This window comes from Antennarius striatus, chromosome 7 (genome assembly GCF_040054535.1).
Source record: "Antennarius striatus isolate MH-2024 chromosome 7, ASM4005453v1, whole genome shotgun sequence".
Taxonomy (NCBI): Eukaryota; Metazoa; Chordata; class Actinopteri; order Lophiiformes; family Antennariidae; genus Antennarius; species Antennarius striatus.
The window spans coordinates 5,117,501-5,140,496 of record NC_090782.1 but is presented as its reverse complement, the minus strand read 5'-3'; the positions used below and the strand labels follow the sequence as shown (position 1 = coordinate 5,140,496).

Here is a 22,996-nt window from a genome sequence, read left to right as displayed (position 1 = left end):
GCGCCTTATAGCGCGGAAAATACTGTAACTGAAAAATAATTGCTCATAACACTAGATATATATTTCCTGTTAATATTCGGAATCTGTAAAGTTATCACCTAAAGGACTGAAAAGTACTGTACATTTGTAGTGCAGCTGAAATATGAGGTAAAACATACAGTATAAGTGCACTCTTTGAATTTTTTTTAGTAACTCTACATTCCATCAATGGTCTAAATTTTGACATCACGATTTTATTTTATTTTATTTACTAAATATGCATGATCCCATGTTACTTTATAAAAATATACTATTAATTAAAACAGTAAGAAATCAGATGACAAAGATTCATCTTACTTTACTGACAGTACAGCCAGTCCTGTGAGAGGATGAGGAAGGTGCTGCTGGATGAAGGTAGGGTTTGGGTGAACACTTTACAGTGATGGTGTTCCCAGAGTCTCTGACGAGAATCACCGAAAGCTTTTTCAAGCAGAGGGCAGGAAGTGGGTGAGGCGTCTTTCAGAGCTGCTGGTCCGCTGTGGCTGGGCGTGTGGCACATGGCAGCAACATCACAGTCTGCAGGAGGTGACAAAAACAAACTGTTACTCATCGAGACCATGTCCTCCTCCAAAGAGGATCATGACATCAGACATTTGTTGACATTTTCCCTACTTTGTCAGTAAATAAACCGTGTATCCTGATGTAACGTCTCTTAACCCACTGCCACACACAAAAGTCTTTGGACAGCCTAATATGAGGAACAGCATAGAGCACGTTTTCACCTCTAAAGGCCCCAGAGGGTGAGCTATCTTTTGCTGAATTGTCACCTTTGTTTTAACAGTTCCCAGCCACATCATAAAATGGCACAAGTGGTTGCTGTGTCTGTCCAATTATCCAATATTAGTGAATGACTGCACCACAGACACTTAGAAACATGCAAAGGGAGAGGACTCAAGTATGATCACCGAGTCAAGTAGCAGTGGGCAACAGCTTTCACTTTTCTATTATCAGCATCTTGGGAAATAGTTTGAGTGCAGTTTTTTGGTGTGATTACGGAAAAGCTTACAGTAGTCTGATTTATAGGATATAGCCTTCAGGAAACAACCTGGGATAATGTTGAAATGATAATCTAAAATATTCTGTGTCGTTAGGGAATGGAGAAGAATTTTTCCAATGACACCATCAACATTCTCAAAAGGAAATAAAACAAGTTCCTTTTGCCATGTAACTTGTCATTTGTGCCACACCTTAAGGAACTGCCCCCGGAAGAGATGACGTCTCTGGGAGCAGCAGGAGGAGCTGGTATCTCCTGTCAGCAAATCATTATCAGCCGACTTTTATTCTCCTTACGTAGATGAGTCTACAATAGCTCTTCTAACTAAAAAGAGATGGCACACTGGGTCTCAGTTCAAACATCTGACCCACTTATTTCATAAACTAATCAGTCACGGATCTCTGTGGGGATTTTTCTTAAAATGACCTTTATATATTGGTGAGAAAATCATTCCTTCTCCCCATATATCATGGTAAATATGGCATATTCCTAACATATAAATGTTTTATTAATAAACATTAGAGGGATTTATATTGAAGTCGTATTAGTAGTCACATTAATAAATAAACTGTACATACACTGACATTGAAGCGTGTTGCTGTGATTAGTATTTGGTTATGGATCAAAGCAGTACGATGACACAATCAAATTCATGGTAAGGCCCATAAATATCAATAAAAGCCAGCAACAGGCATGATAAAGATTGAGCTACCACTTTAATTTAAAATGCAATACTAGATAACTGTTTTCAAAAGATATGATCATCATGATATTAACAAACAACAGAAGACAGGAAGAGGAAAACAAATACAGGAAATAGAGAAAATAGAGAGTTAATTGTGAATATTTAAAATTAGTATAATTAAATTATGAACAACTGACTAATGATAACAGCATGAAGCCTGTTAATGGAAATTCATTCAGTTGAGTTCAGGCATGAATTAATTAGTTTCCTCATTCAAGAAAACAGGAAGTATGTATTTTCACCATAATATTAAGACAACACTAGCAGAGAAAAAAAAGAGGAGCTTTAAATATTGCTCATTCATTTCCAGCTATGTGTTGTTGCTACACAGCTGCATGTCTCTTATAAGACTAATAAGATACAGAATGAGTTCCCTGTCTCAGAGTACTGTTTGTTAAAAGCAAAACGTTATTTCCTTTCTGATACAACAGTTAGGCTGGCTAGAGTGCAGCTCAAGAATGAGAAAAGACAAGTAGATGCTGAAGAATTAAATGACTACTGTAAATCTAAAGAAACGTGGTAAGGAAAAATGCTGTTTACTTATGTATTGGCAGCGTTTGCAGGAGTGGCTGCAGCAGAGTGAGCGTGGTATAAACAGGAGAGCAGAGGTTGTATAACTGTGATGTCATCTGTGCTTCACTGACCTGCTGGCCCAATGACCTACTTTCCTCCTCCTCAGATCTAACTTAATCACAACTCCACACCTTCCTGTTCCTAACATAGCACTGTATTTGTGATCCAACACAAATCCTTTGAAAACTGAACATTTTAATAGCAACAACCTTCACAAAAGATGTCAATGGGTGAATCACACTGCGTACATATCACATTTCTTCATTTAATCACATGAAGCATCCTGGTGTTCCTCAGCCTCAGTGGGTACAGACGTCATGGAAAACTGCACTGCACCTGCAAAGGTGTTGAATTTTCAAAAGCTAATAATCAGTTTTGAGGAAAGTCCACAATGCTGGATGTCAGACATGTTCAAATCAACACGCCTCAGATATTCTTTGTTGAATTGTGTGTGTGTGTGTGTGTGTGTGTGTGTGTGTGTGTGTGTGTGTGTGTGTGTGTGTGTGTGTGTGTGTGTGTGTGTGTGTGTGTGTGTGTCATGTAGGGCAACAGAGCTATGAGGGGATGAGTCACTGTGAAGTGAATCTGTCATGCACCCCACCACAATCCACGCTGAGATGCCAACACAGCAGCGGTGCCTACGAGCACCACCAGAGAAACCCGACTCCTTCCTTCATACCAACTTATACTAAAGGCAAGTAATTCATGTTCACACACGGAGGAAAACAACCGTGCAATTCACAGGCAATTTTGAATAAGCAATGCAACTCCAACACATCTCTGAATGCAAAAGTCCAAGGACATAGAGGCGACCCCCACAAAGCCGTGACGACCATGCAAACTCCACACCACATCATTACGTTAATGACAAATGTTCTCTCTTATTGTTACATTTTTCATAAAAACTCTGACATCACATGCCTTGGTAAGGTTTGCTGTCAGAGCAACCCTTGTGGTTTCTTGGTCATGTACGTCACATCTTGCTGGCACCTGAGAGGGGGAGATTTGTGGACCCTCAAAGATTCCAGAGGCCTGTACCATAAAGCTGGATTATGGCTTAGCGAGATAACTTCAGGCTTAACCCTGGCTTTTCGGTACCATAAAGGTGACTGACTTTCTATCGGGCTACGTTGTCGCGGTAACCTATGCTGAACACCTAACCTGCTCAGGAGCAGGATAAGTTCAGGATAAGAGCTCAGTAGGTATAACAGCCCCACCTACTGAACAATCACTCAGCAGGTATAACAGCCCCACCTACTGACTAATCAGTTTGTCTTGGAAAATGGGCTGTCCGTTTTATGAGAACCCCGTGGATCTTGGTGCACAGCTTGTGCGAAGAGCGCTCAGGCGCGAGAGAATATTTAGAGATCGCTGTAATCTGTTCGAATTGCCTGAACAATCACTGTACAAAAGGTACAGGTTTTCTGTCAGCTGCTGGAGCCTTACATCAGTAATAACCATCTCAATCTGGCCTCTCTGCGTTTATCTCCAAAACCTTTAACATGTGCTGTCCCTCTGATGTACTCATTCCTGATCCTATCCTTCCTGGTCACTCCCAGAGAGAACCTCAGCATCTTCATCTCTGCTACCTCCAGCTCTGTCTCCTGTCTTTTCCTCAGTGACACCGTCTCTAGACCAAACAACATCGCTGGTCTCACCACAGTTTTGTACACCTTTCCCTTCATTTTAGCTGAAACTCTTTGGTCACACATCACACCTGACACTTTCCTCCACCCGTTCCATCCTGCCTGGACACGCTTCTTCACCTCTTTTCCACACTCTCCATTGCTCTGGACTGTTGAGCCTAAGTACTTAAAACCCTCCACCTTCTTGATCTCTTCTCCCTGTAACCTCACTCTTCCACTTGGGTCCCTCTCATTTACACACATGTACTATGTCTTACTGTGGCTAACCTTCATTCCTCTCCTTTCCAGGACAAACCTCCACCTCTCTAGCTTCTCCTCCACCTGTTCCCTGCTCTCACTACAGATCACAATGTCATCTGCAAACATCATAGTCCGTGGAGATTCCTGTCTAACCTCGTCTGTCAGCCTGTCCATCACCATAGCGAACAAGAAGGGGCTCAGAGCTGATCCCGGATGCAGTCCCACCTCCACCTTGAACTCCTCCGTCACACCTACTGCACACCTCACCACTGTCTTACAGTCCTCATACATGTCCTGCACCACTCTAACATACTTCTCTGCCACTCCAGACTTCTTCATACAATACCACAGTTCCTCTCTGGGCACCCTGTCATAAGCTTTCTCCAGATCTACAAAAACACAATGCAGCTCCGTTTGGCCTTCTCTGTACTCCTCTATCAACATCCTCAAAGCAAATACTGCATCTGTAGTACTCTTTTTTTTGGCATGAAACCATACTGCTGCTCACAAATGTTCACTTCTGCCCTTAGTCTAGCTTCCACTACTCTTTCCCATAACTTCATTGTATGGCTCATCAGCTTTATTCCTCTGTAGTTGCCACAACTCTGCACATCTCCCTTGTTCTTAAAAATGGGCACCAGCACACTTCTCCTCCATTCCTCAGTTATCTTCTCACTATCCAAGATCCTGTTGAACAACCCAGTCAGAAACTCTACTGCCACCTCTCCTAGACACTTCCAAACCTTCACAGGTATATCATCAGGCCCGACTGCCTTTCCACTCTTCATCCTCTTCAGTGCCCTCCTCACTTCATCCTGACTAATCTTTGCTATTTTCTGGTCCACAACAGTCACCTCTTCTAGTCTTTGTTCTCTCTCATTTTCCACGTTCATCAACTCTTCAAAGTACTCCTTCCATCTTCCCATCACACTACTGGCACCTGTCAATAGACTTCCGTCCCTATCCTTAATCACCCTAACCTGCTGCACGTCCTTCCCATCTCTATCTCTCTGTCTTGCCAACCGGTATAGATCAGTCTCTCCCTCCTTACTGTCCAACCTTGCATACAAGTCATCATAAGCCCCTTGTTTGGCCTTTGCTACCTCTACCTTCACCTTACGCTACATCTCCCTGTACTCCTGTCTACTCTCCTCAGTCCTTTCAGTGTCCCACTTCTTCTTAGCTAACCTCTTTCTCTGTTTACACTCCTGTACCTCCTCATTCCACCACCAAGTCTCCTTATCTACTTTCCTTCCAGATGACACACCAAGTACTCTCCTACCCATCTCCCTGATCACATTAGCTGTAGTTGTCCAGTCGTCTGGAAGCACCTCCTTGCCAACCAGAGCCTGTCTTAACTCCTTCATAAAAGTCATGTAACACTCTTCCTTTTTGAGCTTCCACCATTTCGTTTTCTGCTCTACCTTTGCCCTCTTCATCTTCCTCACCACCAGAGTCATCCTACACACCACCATCCAATGCTATTTGTCTACACTCTCACCTACCACTACTTTGCAGTCACTGATCTCCTTCAGGTTACACCGTCTACACAAGATGTAGTCTACCTGTGTGCTCCTACCACCACTCTTATAGGTCACCCTATGTTCCTGCCTCTTCTGGAAGAAAGTATTCACTATTGCAAAGTCAACCACCATCTGTCCTTCTGCATTCCTCTCCTGGATACCAAACCTGCCCATCACCTCCTCATCACCTCTGTTTCCTGCACCAACATGTCCATTGAAGTCTGCTCCAATGACAACTCTCTCACTTCTAGGTATGCTCTGCATCACTTTGTCAAAGTCCAACCAGAATTTCTCCTTCTCCTCCAGCTCACATCCTACCTGTGGAGCATACCCACTAACAACATTGAACATCACACCTTTTATTTTCTAGCTTCAGACTCATCACTCTATCCGACAATCTTTTTACTTCCAGGACATTCCTAACAAACTCCTCCTTCAAGATAACTCCTACTCCATTTCTCTTCCCATCTAAAACCATGATAGAACAACTTGAACACTGCTCCTAAACTTCTAGCTTTGCTACCTTTCCACCTGGTCTCCTGGACACACAGTATGTCTACCTTCCTCCTTTGCATCATGTCAACCAACTCTCTACCTTTTCCTGTCATAGTTCAAACGTTCAACATCCCTACTCTTAGTCCTACACTCTTGGCGCTCCTCTTCCCTTTCTTCGTGCGAATGCACTTTCCTCCTCTCCTTCTTCGACCAACAGTAATTCAATTTCCACCGACCTACAGGGCACCAACAGCGCCGATGGCGGTCGTTGTTAACCCGGGCCTCAACCGATTCGGTATGGAAGACATAGGTTTGATTCACATTTTTGATTTGGCAAAAGTTTAATGCCGGATGCCCTTCCTGACACAACGCTTTGTATTTATCCGGGCTTGGGACAATAAGACATTGGCTTGTGTCCTCTTGCGGCTACATTGGGGGCTACAATCACATGCCATAACGAAAAATGTCGTACACACATACATTTATGGAACACACAAATGTTACTGTAGTCAGATATAAAAGTGCAGTCACAGTGGGGAAGTAATAATATAATGGCACTAACTTCCGCATTGACAGTTGGCGATTTTGTGCCAGCGATCCTTGCGCCGTTTGACAGCTGCAACTGTGTTGATTTTTGCCTGGATTATTGATTTGTACTGCTCATATTTATTAATTATTATTGTTTGCTCCGCCGTTGTGAAATATGCTGCTCAGGCCGGTTTGTTGCATGTTTGCGATTGGTCGCATGCAGCAACCTCCGCCCTTTTTATGTGAGCGCGCACAGATTTAGAGTGGACAAGACTGAATTGAATTAGTGAGTTGATAAACGACTTTATGGTACCAAAAATCTGGAGGGCGGATGTCTCGGTTAGTGAAGCCAGATAAGTAAGAGGAAGCGCGGCTAGGTTCATCAAGTTTTATGGTACAGGCCTCAGGTGTTACGCAGCAGTCAGATCTCAATAAAGCATATAGAAGTCTTCACGGCTTACAGCAAACAGATACGCTACACCGGGCAGAAATTCAAGTTATAACAGAGGTTAGAAAGGACAGGAAATACCAGGCATGAGCAAACAACTCCCTTCACACATTCTGCTTGAGTGAAGGCATCTACCACAACAATGAAAAGATGTGCACTCAGTTTACACTACACCTGCCAGGATCAGTTGATTAATGAGCTGTTACCCGTTATCTGAAAAGAAAAGAATTCTGACTATCTTCATTATCAGCTCATTATTTTAAAAGCAGAAAGGTCAAACATTTTCTGGTCTCTGCTTTGTCATTCTTAAAAGGTTTAAGGCTGTTTATTAGGGGGAAAAATTAATTTGGAGAGATCAGTTTGGCACCTGGTAAATAGTAATGTGCATTTTTTAAATGTTCTTTTTACATTTTATAGACTAAAAAAGTAATAGTAATCGGAATAATAGTAGGTGGTAGCCCTAATCTCTTTCACATCAAAGAACTATGACATGCAACTGGCAATAGTTTTCACAAAAACAGACATTTGTCTTTTGCACAGTAAATTCTACAGAACAAGCTGGTCAGCAATGTCTACCTCATTGCTGCACAGTGTGGAACCAAACCCTTCCTATATCAACCAAACCCTCAGTTCTGGGCAGTCAGCTGTATTTCCACTCTAAGCACATGCATCCAGCCTGGGAAACACAAAAAGAGTCTTTGTTTTGTATTTTCTCTGCACAACCCACAGACTGAAATGTTTGAGAGGCAAGCAGCAGTGGTTGGCAGGGGCCCATCGACTGCAGCTGGCCTCCTATCCCAGTAGAGCAGGAGCTCAGCCAGGAGCCTCAAAATGATGCCAGGTGGGTCATCGAGGTTCAGAAAGATGACTTGCAGCACAAGAGAAGCTATATAGCCTCAAGCGGTCAGATATGACCAACATTCTGGGCTTGCGCTAGCCATTCGCCACTTCGCCATAGGTGAAGTCAATTCCATATGGCTACAAGGTTTTTAGCTTGTGTAGCCACAGTGGCCTTCTTATTTTTAGGAAAAAAAGTCTAAAATTTACAACTCCTTTGGACTCGCGAAAATCCCCGAGCGATAACATAAGAAAACAATAGCATGCGGCTATTTCCGCATGCCAACGGAAATAGCCAAAATGACCCGGACGCTCCCGGTCATTAAATATGCACTCGGGTCATGACCGCCTCTCGCCCAATAAAATTAAACTAGGGCTGTCACTTTAACGTGTTGATTTGATTAATTAATCACGCTGCAAATTAACGCTGTATAAAAATTAACGCAATTAATCGCGAGTGGCAAGTCAATACGCAAGCATTTCAAATTTGGCCCATTGAGTGACCCGTAGGCTGCAGTGACTTCACTTCCCACCTGCGCCACTAGCCAAAACGAGGGTTACTGACAACAGAGATGGACGCGACACAGGAGAGCGAGGCAATCCCACTCGGAGCTTTGGATGGAAAGTTTATTTCTAAAAAGAACAAAGACGGGACTATCAACAAAAACGCAGTGATTCTGCGCTGCCAATCTGCGATGTAGACGCCTCCGTCAGTCTGCCCAAGGGCAGCTGTGGCTACACACGTAGCTTACCATCACCAAGTATGAATGAGGAGCGAATGAATAATGGATCCGATGTAAAGCGTCTGACTGTCCAGAAAAGCGCTATATAAATGTAATCCATTATTATTATTATTGTTATTATTATTATTATTATTTGTACCTTTTGTAAAAGAGAATTTTCGTATCACCAAAGCAGCTCCAGCCTACCGTATCACTACTACCTCCTAGCGCAGCCCAGCATATGACCAACTACTAACATGAACTGACACTGCAGCATTTTTGCTTCTGTAATACACACACACACACACACCTGACATGACATGAAATCTTAATCCAAGGGGTGTTAAATGTTAAGTTTTACAGCCAGTCACTTTAGGCTAAATCCATAGCTATCTGATCAGAGTCATCACCAGTCAGTACCAGTGGTAAATACAACCAAAAGGAAGATGACACAAGCAATGCAAATCCTCACCTGCTCTACATTTGCTCTGAAGGATGCGACAACACGCAGCTATCCTAGATTGCAGAAAGCAATGCATGCCGCTTACACTCGCTACCCATGATGAGCTGCATGCTGGTCATGTAAATGAATTGTGAAAAAACCTTTTCACATGAGTAAAGAACAGCTTTCATCTCATAGACACATCCAGGTTTCTACTAAATATCAGCAGATGCAGGGAATATCACATTTTTATAGGTTTTCATATAAAATCAGTGAAAACTGTTTGAATTCTGTGTTCAGGAAATTAAATATAAAAAGCTGACATATGGAGGAATAATATTTCTGTAACATCTTTAGCTACTAGAATGAATTAACCAAGATTATAATGTACAGGACTTGTCATTACAAATCCACAACCATTGAAATGTAGGATCTAGTCTTACCTTTTTTCTGTGAGTGATGTCAATCATCTCATGTTGGATGAGTCCCGTCAGCTCCTGTTTGAAATCCTGACCTGTTGTATGAGAGACAGAAGCTACATTTACAAAATGAGTAGGTGTGAGATAAGGAACTCACATTACTGGATCACAACTGAAACACCCGGGTCATCGTGAACCTCCAACAACACCACAATAAATATGAGAACACACACACACCACATTGGAATTGTGTGTGTGTCTGTGTTGATTATTTGTATAAAAAACAACCATGGAATTTTAGTGGGAGTATGGACAGTGTGTATCCATGGTTTTTTTTATCCCCCACTCACTCTAAGAGACCTTGTCATGTTGATGTGATTTTTGAATTTGGATCAGCGCTTAACTGAATTAAAATGGACAGAACTAACAAAGTAACAAATTTTAATGTTATTATGTACACATACTCTTCTTTTTTCAAATCCAATGTTCCAACCAACAAAATAAGGAATTTCTAATAATGAAAAAAACAGAGGAGCGAAGAAATCTTTGACTTGTTTCCTCTTGAGAAGTTCAGCACAACAGATGACTCTCATGGCATTTAGCTATCACTTCGAACGTGAAACTGATGCTACAGATACACGAATACCCATATACCCCAACACTGTTTAGTGGGAAACCCAGAACAGCTCTTTTCGATTATAGTAAAAATCACAAAGCAATGTCCTTATGAGACAGTTTTTAGTTTCCCCTGATATCCCTCAGAATATTTTTTTTATTCAACATACTTGATCTGATACAGAGAAAATATATTATGTAATAAACTTTGAAACACCACGCAGAATTTCATTATATAATTGCTAGTACTACGCATCGTAATGGCAGACTGATATTACATCTGATGCACTCATTGAGAACCATATGGATCGCAAAGTTATTTGGCTATATGGTGCTACATGACAGAATGTTGAGTCCTGTTCTCTAAAGAGCAAACACACAAAGATGTGTATAAAACAACAACATATAGGAAATTGAGTTTTGGTCAATTAGTCTACACATGTTAAAAAAAGTAATCTTTTTTAACATGCTGTCGTTGCATGTTAGTACTATTTCAGGTACCGAACATATTTTCTATAAATGTTTAATTTGTGTACAGCGATTCTTCAGAACAATCACTCAGGACTGTAGTTTCATTTGAGACCAATACTGAAACACGTTCGCACGCACACATAACACATGGACCTGACAGCCCTTTGCATTTCAACTTCGACAAACATGTCTCACAACCACAATGAAAAGCAACACTGTTATTAAATGCAGGAATTTACGTTTGTTACTAATTTTATGTTGTTAACTTAGAAGCCAACATGCTAATCTTGTCACACTTTCCACTCTCAATGGAAAGTGTGACAAGTCAGAGGCAAATAAACAGCAGCTAGATGCTTAAAGGCTCTGAAAAGCAGTTTGCTGCTAAACTGGCATGAAAGATTCAGACTGAGTGAAACGAAACATGTTATGCTGATTTCTGTTAAGTAGGAAAAATTCCTGGATGAGCTTGCCTGCCCCCCACACAACCTTGTCCCTGTGGAGACAGCCTTTGGTTGCATTACTTTCTGATATGTTGAAAATCCGTATGGCACTCACTGGGAGAAATGGCTGACAATCTGACAATCTGATTTAACTATCTACTTATCTAAGGTGCGATGCCAGTGTTGTGGACTGTCTCAGCTCATTTTGACTTCTTTGTGTATGTGTTCACAAGCTAGAGAAATATTTTGATGATTTTTGTGGGAAGAGAAAGTGAAGGGACTTTCAACAAATGACAAACACTGGCTGGACCCGTGTTTGTGTTCCAGCCAGCATGGGGAACCCTGTTGGTTTCAAAAAGCTCTAATTGCATTCAAGCTTATGAGAATTTTACTTAATTCTCACTTGACTCATTACTTCACTAAACAAACTATTGAGCAAATGAAATCCTATATCAGGCTAGAATCGGAAAACATTCCACTTTCACAATTACAATGGTTCTTCTCAGTCCCCAAATGCTTAGAGACTTGTTAAAAGGTGATGCAACACAGGGGTCAGCATGACCCTGTCTCAGCTAAGTATTTATTATTATGTTGCTGGCAACAAATTGCAAAGGAGGATAAAATTTAAGACCATTTTTTGTCTTTGTGCTATTTTCCATTTCATCCAGGTTTCTGTAATTGCCAAATCATTGTATACTGTTTTTATTCAAATTTACTAACCCTAATTCAGCAAAGCTGACTTACTCTTTACAACATTGAGAGTTAAATTTACTGTGAGGCAAACACAGAATCTTGTGTCTGAGGTCTTGTCAGCAGTGAGCACAGCTGTGAGGGTGTGTTCACTGCGAGGGCTTCAGACCTGAAAGAGCCTTGCTTTCATATTTTTGGTAGTTCATGTGACACAGCCAGAATAAATGTGGAAGGTCAAAAGGGAGGGGGAGCAAGGAGTTTCTAATATTATTAGCTCAGTTTTTGTACTTGTGTCATCAATCCCACTTTGCCTGTGCCTTTGCTTTGAGAGATAAACAGGCCAGAGGCATGAAACTGAACATGAAATAAGAACATTACGTGAGTGAGTGCTACTAAATATTGTTTTCTTGTCATTTTTGTTTGGATAGTCCAAATATGAACAATGGCATCGCTGCTGAGTGAATAGATGCTGCTGTCCTCACATTCTCAGTCAGATTGTTAGAGGAAGAGCAGCATAGACCCCCCCACCCCACCCCAAAAATACACACACACACACATCCACAAGCAACAATGGGTAACATTATGTTTTGTTCACAATTGGATGACGAAATAATAATTCCTGACTAATTCTGTTACTTGTGTTTTGGAGAGGCAGAATCCTCTCATCTCTGAGAGGAAGGTCAATCTGACAGTAACAATCCTGTGTGGCAGAAGGATTTCTCTGCAGCTAAAGGCGCTGTCAGTGGATGCTCTCTATTTAGAGCTTGAAGACTAACAGTAAGCCAGCGATGGATCAACTGTAAAAGAACGAGCCTATACTGCAGTTGAAAAAGAAATCTGGCCATTAGTAAATAATAATAAAAAGTCCCCTTATTTACTTGATAGTGTTCCTTACAAAAATGATTTGGGGTTTTTTTAGATTAAAAAATTAAAGAAACTATCTCATTAGCCATTTTAACATGTTATACACAAGAAGACATTTTTAGCACTTGCATAGCCTCTCAAGCTAATTGTAGGGATGTCAGATGTCACAACGTCATAGATGTGCCATTGATTCAAATCTCTGAAAACTGACCATTGTTATCAGAGAAGATTGTCTTATCTGCCAAGAGGCCAGTGGAAATCAATCAGGCATTTATCAGCTGGTACCAGTGTTCTGCAGATAAGTCATGCAATAATCACCCCTTCAAACACTTATACTGGTAGTATTTATCATCATTCTCTGTGTATCTATGGATATTAAAGAACAAACAGAAAGATAATGCATTAAATTTGATACTTCTATTACATCTCAATTACAGTCGTTACATAAAACAATATCATTGCCCTAAATGGGTCCTGTAGTGGTGCATGACATATGTATCCATTTCAATGAAGGATAGGGTTGTTCATCTTGTAAAAACCGTGTCAAAACAGAGTCAAGCACATCAGGTCATCTGTTTCTGACCGACTGCAGCAAAAACAAGATCTGCCATAATGGACCTCTATGGTTGCCGTAGCATACAAAATTTCTCACTGATGCCAGTCGAAAAGATGACCCTGAAGCAATGATGTCACAGAAGTCATCCTTGAGACACAGTAAAAATACAGTCCACATGTCAAGCCACTGCATTCAAGCCATGGCCTTGACATTTACAATTGCTATTTCAATCTCAGACGGAGAAACAAAATATAACTGGAAAGGATGTTTCAATCTACCTACTGACCACATAAACTGGGGATATACAGTTCAGACAGAATCAGCATTATCCTAAATCCACTGTGATGACGTGTTTTAAGCCTCATTCTCTCCTTTGAAAAAAATCACACTTTTCACTGTTCTGCTGTAAGGTCTGCCATGTGCAGTTTTTCCACAACTAAAATCCATGACACACAACACACTTGTAAAAGATGTGCCACACTTGGAGAAACTGTGAAACTGGAAAAAATAATGTAATCTGTCAAACTTGCCAATGGAACCATAATACACAGTAAAGAAACCAGTATTTTGCCAGAGCTGAGCAAGTGCCAATTCACCTGTCTCTAACTGAATACAACAGGATAAAAGGTGCTGAAGTATTTTTCTACGTTCCAGACAGCTCTGAATGGATAACTACTTTCTAGCGTGTGTGAAGATACCTGTGAGCTGTATTGTAATTTAACAATAGTCTCGTTGAATGTACAACTCTGATTTTGATCACTTTTCATTTTGATAATCATAATATGAAAAATAAACATAAACATTTTTTGCCTAATATATGAAATGTAAAGTTCCTGTATCACAGAATTCTGATCTAAAGACCTCATCTTCAAGTATTTACACATATAACTTTCTCAGAAACGTGTGTATGTATAACACATTGCTCAGTTCTAATGTCATCAAAAGAAAATGTTGCCATACTTATGTTCTCACGAAATTTTATAAAATTATACCATGTGAAAATAAACCACAGAAGATGTTTAGTATTCTCATTGAAAACATAACCTAACTATTACATTAAATAAAGTAACACCTTAGCATAAGGCAACAATTCCGAATTAACTGTACTGTACATATATTGAGCTGCCTCCAGTATGAACATGAACCATTGATAGAATATTCAGATGTGTATCAAATTAGGAAAAGAGGAAGAGGTACGCTATCAATAGAAAGTTTCCGAACAGAAAACATCTCAAAATGACTTTTCTTACAGTTGCGCACAGTGTGGGAGGCAAGAGATCTGCAGTGGGTGATTGAACACACCCACAACACTAGTGGCACCCATTTAGCAAGAATCAGTGGTATTTTTGGAAGCGTTAGAAAGTATCTCAAAGCATACTCAAAAACAGCCCCCATCTCAGCCGCAGCCTCTTTGCTCCTTTGCAACTGAACTGACACTGAAGTATCTGCTGTGACACCAGACTACAGAACAGCTCTGTCCTCAGGCCTCCACTTTATTCTCTGCACCACAACCAAAATAAAGTTTTACAATGTTTTATCATTCATGCAAACATTTAGAGTATTTAAATGACCTGTAACTACTCAGCTCATACAACACTTAATAGTTCAAGATGAATCTTGAAGTTCATGTCTGCAATAAGGTTTAATCCATGGTCCATGTGTGGCTATTTTTCTTAATTAAATCTAGAATTAAAAAAAACTTTAATTAAAATATATTAATATTTTATGTAGGCATCCCATCCAGATATTTTTAAGGAACCAAAGTATCAACAAATGTAAAAGCATTACTCTCTCCCATTAGCACGGACACTCCTGGGTGAGCCTGACAGCTAGAAAACCGAATGAATAGATTTGGTGCATCTGTTGGACGGATTGCAGCAGAATACATGCGAAAAGAAGACCGGACAGAAACACAGCTGCTACAGATACAATTAACATCACGGAGAACATTCATATACGTACAAACAAAAAAATAATAATAAAAAAAGAAGGAAGAAGATTGTACCGGTGAGATATATACAGTCGACGAGGATGTCGAGTCAGCCTTTAGGTGTCAAACGCAGGCACAGCTTGTCTCTCTGCTGCCGGTGAAGCCGGCCGGCAAACCGGGCAGTGATTGCTACAAGGCTAACGCCACCTAGCTTGATTGCTAACATTCAGTACAACAACAAAACAACAGCTTCATATTTTTGTCACACTTACTGCGATATATGACACATATTGTCAGTATACCTTTTCCCGTAACAAATAATATAGTCGCTTTCCCCCGTTGACAAGTGACTTTAATGCATAGCGAACATTAAACTCGTCCGCGAAAACCCACTGAATGTATGTCAACCCACTTTCCGCTGGAGCTAGCAGGCTAACATGTAGCATTAGATAAGAATGTGGGTCAGGGGGCCTCGGGTACTGATCCGACTCCAAACAAGTCAAACACAATGGTTCCGTTTGTGGCTTCAGGGGGACCCACAACTCTAACGGGGACTGCAGACGTGTGTCTCATCAATGCGAACCGTGGAGAGGTCCCACTTACCCCGAACAGCCTCCTCTTTCAGCGGGATGTCCCCGCTCCCGGTGGCGCTGCTGCTGCTGCTGCTGCTGACGGTGGACTGCGTAAGGCTGAAGCAGGCAGACGGGAACAGGAGCTGGAGCCAAGAAGGCCCGGAACGGTCGGTCCAGACAACACAGGATCATCACCGGGTTTAGTGAGGTCGCCCACACAAAGGTGAACGTCAGCTGCTGTCATTTGATAGGACTGACGTGTGACTGACGCTCTTTATTAGGCGTGCTAAGGAAAACGTCATGTATGTACAGTGTACTGTATATAAAATATGTTTAGCTGATGACAATTTTATTTATTTATTGTTTGTTTGTTTTTTGTTTAGTAAGTTAGTTAGTTAGTTTTATGCCATAGTATTATTACTATAATACAATTTTACAAATTTTGACTCCTGATATTTCAGTAATCACAGCAGGGGTGTTGTCAGCTTGTTATTTTCGAATCGACTTTTTTATTTTGTAACTTTTTTTGTTGAGCTATTTTTCATTGTGAATTATGAATAATAAATAAATTATTGTGCGATACTGTAGCTCTCCTGCATTCACTTCAGACGTGTGCTTTTGGATTAACTATCCATCAGGTCATTTTTGCCATTCCCCATCCTCTTGGCCGGTGGCGTGGTACTTATCACCATGACAACAGGAGAAGGGGGGGGGGTCTGCGATTCTAACTTTTACCACATTGAAAGGTTGAATGGTCAGTAGCGCTGTATGAGATCTAACATGGTGAAGAGGTGTATGGTGGCGTTTTTCTCACATTATAGCACTGAAAACCAGGCTTTGTGAACCATTCTTTATTCACTGATGACGTTAGATGATGTGTATCAAGTGTTTCTCATGGAATACTCTTGCAATTCGCCATGTCTACCTATAAATATTCATTTTATGCCATGTTAGTGACAACAAAGACAGCGTTCCCCAATTAGTTTGGGTACAGTGATAACAACTGTCCTAAAATTCTTGCCATGCAAATAATTATCATGTGATTTTCTCTTCTATGTTTTTGTCTCCCTAAAGTAACATTGTCTGGGCACATTCATGCTTTTTCTGTCACTTCAGTTGTGACACAGTGTTCTTCATTAGAATCACTAGAAACCACATTCTAGTAATTTAAGACACACTGAGTCCTCACAGCACACAATTTAGAATGTTGTCATGTTTTGGTGAGTTGGCCACAGATCCTCAGATGCTATTACTGGTCGGCCCTCAAAGTAATTTAGAATTCTTTTTACAAACACTTCATTTATTGTGGTTTGTTGCGAAATCTCTCATGGCTGTAATCAAAAAAACTCAATTTTGATCCATTTCAAGGGCAGTGAGGGACAGACAAACAGGCTCTGTTAAAAGTGAAATGTTCAGTGTGGCAAAGGAAGGCAAGTCTATTTGTATCGCGCAATTCATACACGAGTGAATGTCAAAGTGATTTATAATGGCAAAGAAATATATTAAGCAAAGAACTTTAAAGTTGTTTACAAAGATGATGTAAAGGTATACACTAAAATCAATCAATCAATCAAGTTTTATTTATATAGCGCTTAATCATGGCAGCAGACATTTCAAAGCGCTTTAACAGACAGAGAAACCCAACTGAACCCTCCAGAGCAAGCATAAGCGACAGTGGCGGGGAAAAACTCCCTCGATGAGGAAGAAACTCCGGGCAGGACCCAGACTCTTTTGGGCGGCCATCAGCCTCGACCGGTTGGGTGGAAAAGAAATCAAAGGAAGATAAGAACAGCATCAGAGAGAGACAGAGAGAGAATGACAGATAGGCCAGATAGAGACAGTGTCAATATGGTTAAGGTCGCTAAAGTCAAGGCACAATTACAGCTGCGTGGATGACTGGCAGCACGGAGGAAGAAAGGAAGCAGGACCCCAGCCGATGGATAGTTGAGGGGTGGTACTGGTGGGCTTGGAGGAGAAGGTCCACAGCACATGGAGAGATGGGGGTGATACTGGTGGGCTCGGAGGTGCAGGTCCACAGAGGAAGGTCCACGGCGGCTGGGCGGATGAGGGGTGGAAAAGTAAGATGACACCAAGGAAGAGAGGCAGCCGGACCCCAGTCGATGGTTAGGTGAGGGGTGATACTAGTGGATGGGAGGTGCAGGTCCACAGCAGATGGTCCACAGCGGATGGGTTGATGGGGGGGGGGGGGGTTCATTCATCCATGAATTTAATCAGATATTAAATTCATGGAAGGCATCATTCCCTCACATGTTAATCATTCAGCTCACCACGAAGGAGTTGCCTCCCACTCTACTTTCCATTATTTGCATGCTTGCAGGCCCCCTTTGTGTGTGTTATGGGCCTGTATATATCTAATTGTGTGACAAGTAATAACAAGTAATAATAAAACATATAACTAGAGTGGAAAAATAATTTCCCCTATATGGAGGGGAAACTCAAGAAAAATAGAGCATCAAAAATATTTGGTTAAATGGGGTGCAACTGATCCCACTGAAGATCCCCTGACAGTAAGTTTAACAAGTAGAATATTAATCATTGGGCTGTATCTGTATCTGTTTGGCATGTTGTTTTTATCTGTCACATTTCATATGTCAGTGTTTTGTTAGGGTGTCAGGATGGTGTCAGAATTATCATACAATCTGTTCAGAAATGTCTGCATTTATGATTCATCTTCCTACTACACTGGTCTTGAAAGACACCTTAAAAGGCTTATAAAAAAAAAAAACCATTTATACAGACATTCATACAAACCAACTGTGAGAACACAAATGCAAACATTTCTTACATTTGCATCCTCCAAATTTGTCTTACAAAACTAAAACTATTTTGGTTTTCAGTGTTATCTGGTTTGTAATGGTGACATCTACTGTTGAGAATATTAATTACATGTTCAGCTTCGAACAGAGCAAAAAATTATCTTCGCAGGAATAATAACAGAAGACAGAATACTAAGAAATAATTCTTGACTTTGTGGTTTAACTGCTATTTGTTTATTTTTAGATATGGTTTCAGTTTTCTAAAAAAGTTTTTGAAATACATGTATTTTGATTTCTTTTATGAATAAAAAGGGCCATAGCTATGGTTGTAGAAAAAACAAAGATCAGAGGAAAAATAGAGATAAACAGTTTTATTATCTGGCAAAACTTTTAATTGTGTCAAAAAATATAAATGTCAGTTTTCCTGATCTTATTTTAAGAGTATATCGATACCTATAGGTTTCTCTTTCAGCAGATTTGCTTGCTGTTTGCATGTTATGACTTATTTCAAGAGCAACATTATGATTGGTAAGATAAAAATACCAAGGTGCAGCTTTCCTAAATATATCATCGTGTTTTCAAATGAATTATTTGAAAAAGGTTGAAATTTTCCTGAAGTTTATTTTATGTCAGTGGATGGTATGCAAGCGTTGCTACGATTGTATTTATAAGCATTCACTCACACTTAAAGTACAGTACTCATTACTCATAATGTCTAGCAAATTAAACTTACACAGCTACACCCACCACAGTAGAGTAGTTTTAATGCAAAGGATGCACATATAACAGAATGAAATCTGAACAAATCACAAGTGTTTTAAACATCTTCTTTCACTATAAAGCAGTGACAGAGCTGTTGTTGAAGTGTAGCTCATTCAGTCATGGTGCAGCGACTCTGGTCTCAGGTCTTTGTTGTCTCTGAACACTAGGAGGTGGAGATTCTACCACACAATAATACACATAATCAGACAGTGATTACACGATTAAAAACTTTTTCTCTGAACTGTTAACACACTGTTAAAAACCACAAAGCAGTGTCCTCATGAGACAGTTTTTATTTAACAATAGCGTTAAAAAAAGGAAAACATTGTGCTTGTTTTAATCCAATAGAAAAATAACAGTTTCTCTAGATCTGCTGCTGAAACTACATCTCCTCCCCCTTATTGAAAGGTTAGTGTATTTAAGTTACTCTTTTTAACTAACCTTCTTTCTTTGATGTGTTTTTACTGGGTTTATTTTTTACTGGATTTATTTTGGAGAAAGAATTTTAATTTTTAACCAGTAACTGACAAATAACTTTGAACTTGACATTAAAAACATTACAGAGCCAGTGCTGAAGCAAAAATAAAAATCTACTCTCCAAATAATTTAACTAGCGTATATTTAACAAAAGGAACCTCTCATTATCTTCTCTCCTGACAATTTTTATACAATATCTTAAACTTTTCAATGTCCTTTAAAGACAGCATCTGTGCATGTCAAGTTTACAAAAAAGACCTTCAGTTTACCTTCAGTTTACTTATTTTCTAAGGATCGTCTCCCATTTCGTGGCTGCAAGAGAAAGCAAAAAATATGAAACGTTGAATCATTATTATCTAGAGGGATGTGCTGTGTTTTGTTTACCCGATACAAGAAGTAACCTCTGCTCTGGATTCCCCCAGGTCCCTGAATTTCAGCCTGAAAAAACAAAAAAAGAGGAAAAATGTAATTGAGAGAGGGATGGATCGTCTTATTTGCAATTTCATCCCTGTTTCCACAAAATGTCCACCAGCCAGTGCCTTTTAGCCAGACATTCACATCTGGAATGTCTGGCTAACATATGGACCAAACATATGGACTTAAATCATTTTAAGTCCATAATTCTTCTGCTTCCACATTGTGAACGTCAGCACTTGATGGCAATGAGGGAGAAGTTCACCTATAACCTGCACTAATTTTAGACCATAATTACTGGCAGTTTGGGAAAGAACAGCTAATGTAGACTGAGTTCGTACAGAGAGTTAGGAGAGCGGACCGGAATTATTGGCATGTAACATCAGGAAGCACAAAACATACCCTACATGAACATCAACTCCAGAAAAAAGTGCACACAATCTAATATCAACATGTGGTACAAACATACATACAAACTGCAATAAATACGCTACTTCTACTGTTTATTTTCTATCCATCTGATTTTTATTTTTTTTTTGGTGCATTTTAAAGGATGCAATCGCTGCTTAGATGTCTGATTACACTGTGAAAATATTTCACACAAAGTGAGATTTCCTGTCAGTCATCACTTGTTTGTATGCTGAAAAACAAAATATTTGTTTCAAAAACTTTATACAAAAAAAAAAAAATGGAGACATCTGTCAAGTGGTACATACGCTCATCGAGAGTCCTTTCTCTCTTCTGGAATGGAGTTGAGAAACTAGATGCAGAAGGGGATGCGAAACAGGGCTCTAACAAACACAGACAGAGCCAGACACACAAACATAAATACCAACTCCAGCGTACAAGGAAGAACAGAACATGGGTTTTTCAGAGGCAGAGGGCAGGTCTCTGTCTCTCGCTCAAAATAATAAATGCCAATGAAGATCAAATTACGCAGAAAGACAACATTAATTTAAAATTACTTCTTAGAGGAAGAATTTCTTCGACGCACTAACGGATTATTCGCACAGCAGTAATGGAAGAGCAGGAGACAAAAAATAGCTCCATATTTCATAAGAGAAATATGGCTTGTCGTGGCATGTACGTGTACATGTTGAGAACGTATACACAAACATGAAAATAAAGACAACATATGTATGTAATAATAATTGAAGTTAGTTAACTGGATGATGAAAATGTTTCACTTTTTACTGTAGCTGCAGAAGAGCAGAAACCACTCTGAATCACGGAATCTCTATCTACAGAATGAGAAGAAATGTTTTGTACTTTCAGCTCAAACAGGGATTTTTTTTTTATGAACAGAATGTACTTTATGTATGTTTATCCATATCTAGTAATCATACTAACCATGAAAGAAATGTTTTGGATTGCTCATATTATGTTTTGTCAGCCTTTTGTGTATCTCTTGACAGAATGAATGTAATCATCAACTAAAATATAACTGGCTGTCGGATCATGCCGTTGCTTTCAGTAACTCATAGTACACAGCTCCGCATACACACAAAATACTTGTGATCACAACAGCTCGAGATTTAATCGCCTGAATGTAGACAAAGTTATTCATATAAATATGTGACTGCTCAGGTCACGTCTGACTGTAATTTAACCATTTCACAGAAAAGAAAAAAAAAGAGAAAATAGGTTGTACTTATACCCTTTTGATTTTTTCTCGCAGTTTCAGCTCCTGAGAAGAAAACAAATATTTTAGATGCTCTCTCTTTGGGAATCTGTGTTATGTACAGCTCTACTCAAGCATGTTCAGCACCCAACGTTTCACTTTACACGTCAAAAACTTCTCATTGTGACAGATCTTAAGAGTTGTGATGTATATAAGTACCTTTGACTGCTGAATGAGCATGAAGACACAGAGTTCTCCTAAGACATCAGATGCCTAAAATGTCAATGAACAGCTGTTAAAAATAAAAACGAGTGGCCTGATTAATACTGATATTTGATTATGGAGAAGCAACACAGAATCCCATCTCACCCAGAACTTCATGTCTGCAGAGAGGTAGGACGAGCACATAGCCTCTAGCTGTGAAGCATTACAGAAGAAGATGAAGAAGTATAAGGAGCGGGAAAAAGAAGAGGAAAAAAAAAGAGAGCATGGTTGCATACCTGGCTTAATAGCTGCGTCTGATCTGTTGTGACTTGTTGAAGTTCTGCTGAAGTACCTTTTGATCCATATAACAACAGAGAAATATGCAGTTAAAATAAAATATAGCAACACTTCACTAACGATCAATCTATCTATGTAGGTCTTGTCTGACTTACTGTTGCAGATTGAGAGGGTGAGGATGACTACAGCTGTGAAGGTGATGCTGGCCGTGCTGAGCGGAGCGACTGCGCTGCTGCTGCTGAGGCTGTGCAGGCTGCCGGCGGCTCCCCGCTGCGCCGGCTGACTGTGGCTCTGGAAGGTCCGCATCTGTCTCCCTCTCTCTCTCTCTCGCTCACTCTCTCTCTTTCCTGTCCTTTGTGGTTCGCTTGACTTCTTGCTTTTCTGAGAATTTTCTCATGTAAGAGAAATATGAAGGCTCGTCTCTCACACACCCCTTTTACGCGTTGGAGTCTTGACTGCGTCAGTCCGTACACGTTATAAACACGATTTGATCAACAGGTCAGCCTGAACGACGCTTCAGGGACGTCTGTGCCATGTCATTGTATCAATACTTAATACAAAGCACATATATCAAATATAACGTAAAAGTTCTATGCTAAAGCACAATGCAAAACAAATCAATGTGATACATGTGACTATAATCTGAAGGAAATCA

General features: G+C 40.2%; 2 protein-coding genes across 11 annotated transcripts in view; both read right to left on the bottom strand.

Annotated features, from left to right (window-relative positions):
• Positions 1-15,952, bottom strand: part of clocka (clock circadian regulator a) — a 28,213-nt gene extending 12,261 nt beyond the window's left edge. For 6 of the 9 annotated variants that reach the window (XM_068318767.1, XM_068318772.1, XM_068318775.1 and 3 more), the window contains exons 1-3: positions 15,293-15,629; positions 9,676-9,746; positions 337-555 (exon numbers count right to left, since the gene is read on the bottom strand). The gene's annotated coding sequence lies outside the window, so the exon portion shown is untranslated. Of the gene's footprint in view, positions 1-336; positions 556-9,675; positions 9,747-15,292; positions 15,636-15,820 lie in introns of those variants that run through there. The other 3 variants (XM_068318769.1, XM_068318768.1, XM_068318770.1) reach the window with 3 other exon arrangements.
• A 3,178-nt stretch (positions 15,953-19,130) lies between these two features.
• On the bottom strand, positions 19,131-22,673 carry nmu (neuromedin U). 2 transcript variants are annotated; one of them, XM_068320312.1, is made up of 9 exons: positions 22,497-22,673; positions 22,341-22,396; positions 22,210-22,257; positions 22,060-22,113; positions 21,877-21,906; positions 20,936-21,010; positions 20,190-20,243; positions 20,075-20,117; positions 19,131-19,507 (listed from the first exon to the last, which is right to left on the bottom strand). In XM_068320312.1, the coding sequence occupies exons 1-8, from the start codon at positions 22,645-22,647 to the stop codon at positions 20,082-20,084; spliced, it is 504 nt and encodes a 167-aa protein (XP_068176413.1). In that variant the 5' UTR covers positions 22,648-22,673; the 3' UTR covers positions 19,131-19,507; positions 20,075-20,081. The 2 variants fall into 2 exon arrangements, with proteins under 2 accessions (XP_068176413.1, XP_068176412.1); XM_068320311.1 differs by having other exon boundaries at positions 20,075-20,243.
• Positions 22,674-22,996: the final 323 nt, after the last annotated feature.